General features: G+C 43.9%; 1 protein-coding gene across 1 annotated transcript; it reads right to left on the bottom strand.

Annotated features, from left to right (window-relative positions):
- Positions 1-293: 293 nt before the first annotated feature.
- On the bottom strand, positions 294-1,052 carry LOC124653642 (dehydration-responsive element-binding protein 1H-like). The gene has a single exon (XM_047192712.1). The coding sequence runs from the start codon at positions 1,023-1,025 to the stop codon at positions 294-296; it is 732 nt and encodes a 243-aa protein (XP_047048668.1). The 5' UTR covers positions 1,026-1,052.
- Positions 1,053-5,867: the final 4,815 nt, after the last annotated feature.

The following is a 5,867-nucleotide window of genomic DNA, read 5'->3' as shown; positions in this document are numbered from 1 at the left end:
GTGGTTGCCAGTTATAGTCACCACACACATGAATTGATAGTACCCTTATTTTGGAATCATCTCCCTGTCTGTCTGTCCGGGACCATGACCACCACTAGTCCACTATTGATCAAGCAGTGATGTCCTTTCATATGTCTCTTTCTTGCTCCTGTGTGATGCTTGGAGCTGCATCTGCTTGCATGTAGTATGTCATAGGATTTGATGCGTTGAAGCTCAACAAATTTTATTATGCCGGACGGGAACAGCTGCAGTGCTTTGTTCATGAACAGGATCAAAGCAGCTGGGTAGAGCATTCAGTAGTTCCAGAGCGCGGGGTCAGCTCCGCCATCTCCGGTATCCCAGCACGCGCTGGTGTGCTCTGGCGGCGGCGGGTCCAGCAGGAGTCCCTCCGCGAGGTCCGCGTAGTACGTGCCCAGGTCCATTTCCCCGGACATGTCCAGCTCGAACATGTCGCTGCCCAGCGCGGCCGGCACCTCGAACGTCCCATCGGCATAAGGCTGTGAGGTCGCTGACAAGCCGCCGGCATTGTCCGTGGACAACGGCGCAGACTCGCTGGATGTGGCCTCGTCTGATGGGACGGTTGCAGCGCCGCTGGCGGCCTCCCAGCGCAGGAAGCCCACGACGGCGGCGAGGGCAGCGCGCCTGACGTCCGCCAGGTCCGTCAGCGCCTGCGGCACGCGGAGGAGCGACGCGGAGTCGGCGAAGTTGAGGTACGTTGAGGCCGAGCGCCCGTGCAGGGCGAGCATGGCGGCGTCGTGAGCGCGCGCGGCGGACTCGGCGGTGAGGTAGGTACCGAGCCAGAGCCGCTCGCCGCGCTGGCCGGGGACGCGCACCTCGCACACCCACCGTCCGGCGTTGCCGCGGCGCCGCACGCCGCGGTACACAGGGTGCCGCGTTTCCTTGAACTTGGTGCGCCCCGCCTGGCGCTTCGGAGGCGTCGTCCACACCGTCGCCCCTCCTCCTTGCTCGTGAGAGGACGGCGACGAAGAAGGGGAACTCCATTGCTCGGAGCCGGTCATGTCCATATCTTATGAAGATGGTCGTCGGTGCTTGCTGGCTATAGCTCCGTGGACTGTGGAGTGTGAGGAGCTTGAGGTTGAGCTGGAGTATTTTGGAGTGAGAGTGGTCTGTTGTGTGCTGTTTTATAGCTTTGCGTGACGCGGTCTGGGCAAGCGGCGGTGACAACTGACAAGCGACGCGTGAGGGGTCTGCGACTCTTTGGCAATTATCCGAAGGCACCTTCCCGTTCTTAAGGATGGTGACTGGGCTTCACTTTATTTGGCCATGGAGACCCAAAGAGATGGATCTTTTTTCCCGCGTCACTAATGTATGTATTTAAATCTTTGCCTTCTATGCTACGGTTTAAAGAAAAGAGCTTTGTAAATCCAATATGACACTATTAATATATTGTTTAGCATCGATTTACTAACTGATGGTCTTATGAAATTTGAAAAATACGTGTCGCCTTGCTCAACTTTGGATTTATGTGTAAGGGATTCCATTTGAGCATCAATCTGTCTTGCAAACTAGATTATGAGGAATACATGTGCCATATAAGTTTGAAAGTTTCGCCAAATAGTTTTTTTGCAGGTAACTTAAAAGAGCTCTTTCACCAAGCACTGCATTTATTGAGGTGTTTAATCTTGGCGCTACTTGTGAGTGAGAGACACATGGCTCCATCGCTGCCTAGACTTTCCCTGGTGCCGTAGAGGGGAGGTGTGGCAGGAGGAACGTAGAGATTGGGGCTAGGGTTTGACCCATCATTTCTTTTGGGAGAAATGATGGGAGTATATTGAGAAATGATGGGAGTACTTAATACAGTCTCCTATAATCTTTATTGTCTAGAAACTCAATATATATTGAAATGATGGGAGTATTGATCAACCATCATTCTTGTTAATTGGGTAAATTTAGACTTAATCTATCTTTTAATATGAATTCTAATCTATAAGCTGGATTAGCCTGTTTAGGAGTATGTCGTCACTAGCTTCTTCTAACCAATTTGATTTGAGATATTGAAACACATACGTAAATATACACATTGAGAAGAAGCGAGTGTGTTTATTTTTCTGTTTGATTTGGCGAAACATTTATACAAAGCTTGGTCATGCTGCCCGATTACCTCACATAAGTCAATACAGATCATCTATGTTTATTTTTATGTTCGCCCCTAAACTTTCGTAGTTGTTTTATCTGTTTACTCTTTGAATCTGTAAGACATGCGAAAAAATCGGGTATCGCCTTGCTTTGGCCGTTTTCCATATGTTGCATCCCTGTCAATCCTCTGCCCGTCAAATGACCAATGATGTGTGACATTGTTATTATTGGATTGAAGATATGCAACATTGGGGTTAGAGAAATGCATATGGATCCCTTAGAGTTGTGACTAGTACTTATAGAACAGAAGTTAAGGTCTATGTTAACTTAGAAATATTAGTTATTACAATTTATCACTTTAATCATGACACTCTGCCACAGTTTGTAATATTTCCATTTGAGCATCAATCAATCTTGAAAACTAGATTATGAAGAATATATGTGCCATATAAGTTTGAAAGTTTCGCCAAACAGTTTTTTCAGGGAACATAAAAGAGCTCTTTCACCAAGCACTGCATTTATTGAGGTGTTTAATCTTGACGCTGCTTGTGAGTGAGAGACACATGGCTCCGTCGCTGCCCAGACTTTCCCCGGTGCCGTAGAGGGGATGTGTGGCAGGAGGAACATAGAGGTTGGGCCTAGGGTTTGACCCTCAGCTCCCCGCAAGAGCGACTAGAGGGAGTCACTTCATTGCTTAGTTTGAATAGCTTATACTTTCTTTCTCTTCAAGCATCGATTTTATCAAATATGATTGATAAACCCATACATGGGCATGTCTCATATTTACTTGAGATCTTGAAACACACACACGTAAATTTGTATTTGCGAGAAATAAGCATGTAACAAATTACTATTTGCACATAGCTCAATAAAAACTATAATATCAACTATCTTATGTCAATATAGTTTTTTTTGTGTTACTCATTTTTTCCTCCGTTGTTTCATTTATTTAATGCTCGAGACCATCCTAAGATAGAACAGTTTATGTCATTGCTTCGTTGGCATATATAGGTTACACACCAGAGAGTGATCATTGTCAATTTAGAGAAACTGATGTCAATCCTTCGACCTTAGCAGCGTGGGTCATTGTTGCCTTAGGATTAAAGATGAAGTAAAATGCAAACAAATCTAAGAAAATTGTCGCTAATAATTATAAAATAGTACTCCCTCCGTCCCAGTTCGCAAGGCAAAGTTTTCAAATATCTTGGCCCAAGGTGAATTCTCATTGGCTCTAAATTTCCACGTAAAAATGTTAACATTGGCGCTGCAATTAATTGGGAAATTAAAAAGAACTTTATTTTCTACCCTTTAATTCATTTTTACTCCCACATTAAATGCAAATGGTGCATGCAAAGTACTAATGAATATGCAAAAACTGAAACCGTTTCACACATGGTGCATGCAAAGTACTAATGAGCCTCATTTTACACCGTGGGATACGAAAGGAGGAGTCTTTTGCATGTAATAATGAATCAGTTTTACTCCCACATTAAATACAAATGTGCCTAGGAGGTGAGGCATTTTGGAACAAATATTTTTTTGGAACTTTGCTTGCGAACTTGGACGGAGGGAGTACATAAGATCTATGTTAAGTTAGAATGTTCACTGATTACATTATTATTCTTTTAATCATTACACCCCGTCAGCCATGCTCTTTGATATTAATATTGGAATAGCAACCAATCTTAACTATTGGATTACGAGAAAAAGATGGGTCATGTTAGTTTGAAAGTACATTAAAACATTTTTTTTGGTGGGGAATTAGCACTTTTACCAATCAGTAAATTGTTTGACGTGTTACTTTTTTGCTCATACACGATTATCAATAACGCTATATTGGTCTCTCAAGCTTTGAGATGTTGGTAATGTCCCACAAGGAGCGAAAAGTGCTTTTGGTACATGAGCATCAGTGCTCTTTATTTTTAAAAATTATATTTTTTGGACTCCAAAAAAATTGAAATTAAATACCCACATACATATAAACATTTCAAAGATACGTTAGGAATTTTGATGGAAAATACGTTGTATTTGAGCTATAAAAAGACAAATTTCTGACAAATATATGCCCCTACATGTAGCCATAAATTTGTTTTTTCCCCCTGTAGTTCAACATACAATGCAATTTCTACGGAAATTTTACACAAGTATTCAGAACATATGTATGTATTCATGAAATAAATGTGATGATTTTTTTGAAATACAAATGTATATGTTTAAAATATTTTAAAAACTAAAAGCACTGATGTTAATGTGCACCAAATCTGTTTCCCACGAGTAGTACCATCATTGGTAAAGAAAATCCTAAGCAAACTTTCACATCCCTCGAAAAAAATGCAACTATTGTACTAACATTGTATCCAGTCTCCCGTCACCACGCTGCACCTAAATATCTAGCATAATTGTTGAACGATAGAGAGGGATATGCGGAATATGTTGGATGTTGTATTAAGCCTCTCGGGCGAGTATATATAGTGGTACAGATTTAGAGGCTAAGATAGCTCTCCTACAAATATGGTAGGTAGAGATTACAAATCCTAGTGTCGTCGTGGTGAACAGACGGATGCCATAGGATGGCTTAAGTTGGGGCCGAATGGACGCTAGAGGATTCGGGGGAGGGTTTGTGATTAGATGGGATGAACTTCCGGATGATTTCCTCAAGAACTTAGCCAAGGCTAGAGGTTGAAGAAGAAAGACATAAGGAAGAACTCGCTCTAGATCATCTTCTTTATTGATCTCCACAGGTTACAAGTTTGTGCTTACAGGATTTCTCTCTCTGCTCAACGCTCCCGAGTACGGGTGTGCCCCCTCTCCTTATATAGGGGAGAGGGTGGCTTACAGGGGAAGAAACCCTAATGGCATCTTTGACTAGACAAACTACTTTACAAAGTTACTTTAATCATAGATGACACCGGGGTCTTCTTTAATCGAGGAGGCTGACGTTCTCCGGCTTCTTTCATCGTCATCCTCCTCTTTATCGTCAGGCCTTCGTTTAAAGCTACTTTGCTTAGCTCATCTTTGTCCTCTAGCTCTAGAGAGAATCTTTGACCAGTCCTGCCGACATGCTCTTCTTTTCGGTATCCCGGTGTCTTCTTTACCCGGTTCCGGTATACCCCTCTTGGGGATACCGGCTTAGCTTTACTTAGCCAAACTCTTATCTTTGTGCTCCGGTATGAACATTAAACCGGTATCTTGATGGCTTAAACCATCCGGTTTGGCATGCCTTTGGCATACCGGGGTCATCCCCCAACATTAGTCCCCGAAGTCTGGTATAGTCTGGCGGATTCTATCCAACAGACCATGCCAGGTTCTCACGTCTTTGGATACCGGTTTAACCTATCCGGCGCTTAGCTTAGATCCGGCACCTTTGCCCGGACTCACGCTTTCTCTCTTTGCAAGGCATTTTCCGGTATCTTATCCTCCGGCATCTTAGTCATTAAACACCTCCTCGACGAAGTCGAGAATTTCTCGGGCCCCGTGATGGCGTGTAACTCACACGTTCGTTGGGAACCCCAAGAGGAAGGTATGATGCGCACAGTAGCAAGTTTTCCCTCAGAAAGAAACCAAGGTTTAATCGAACCAGTAGGAGCCAAGAAGCACGTTGAAGGTTGATGGTCGCGAAATGTGATGCGGCGCAACACCAGGGATTCCTGCGCCAACGTGGAACCTGCACAACACAACCCAAGTACTTTGTCCCAACGAAACAGTGAGGTTGTCAATCTCACCGGCTTACTGTAACAAAGGATTAAACGTATCGAGTGGAAAATGTTTGC

Source organism: Lolium rigidum, chromosome 5, assembly GCF_022539505.1.
Source record: "Lolium rigidum isolate FL_2022 chromosome 5, APGP_CSIRO_Lrig_0.1, whole genome shotgun sequence".
Classification (NCBI taxonomy): Eukaryota; Viridiplantae; Streptophyta; class Magnoliopsida; order Poales; family Poaceae; genus Lolium; species Lolium rigidum.
This window is presented reverse-complemented; position numbering and strand designations above follow the sequence as displayed.

Excerpts from the sequence above, each read along its gene's own strand:
- LOC124653642 (XM_047192712.1), bottom strand. The coding sequence starts at position 1,025 with ATGGACATGACCGGCTCCGAGCAATGGAGTTCCCCTTCTTCGTCGCCG.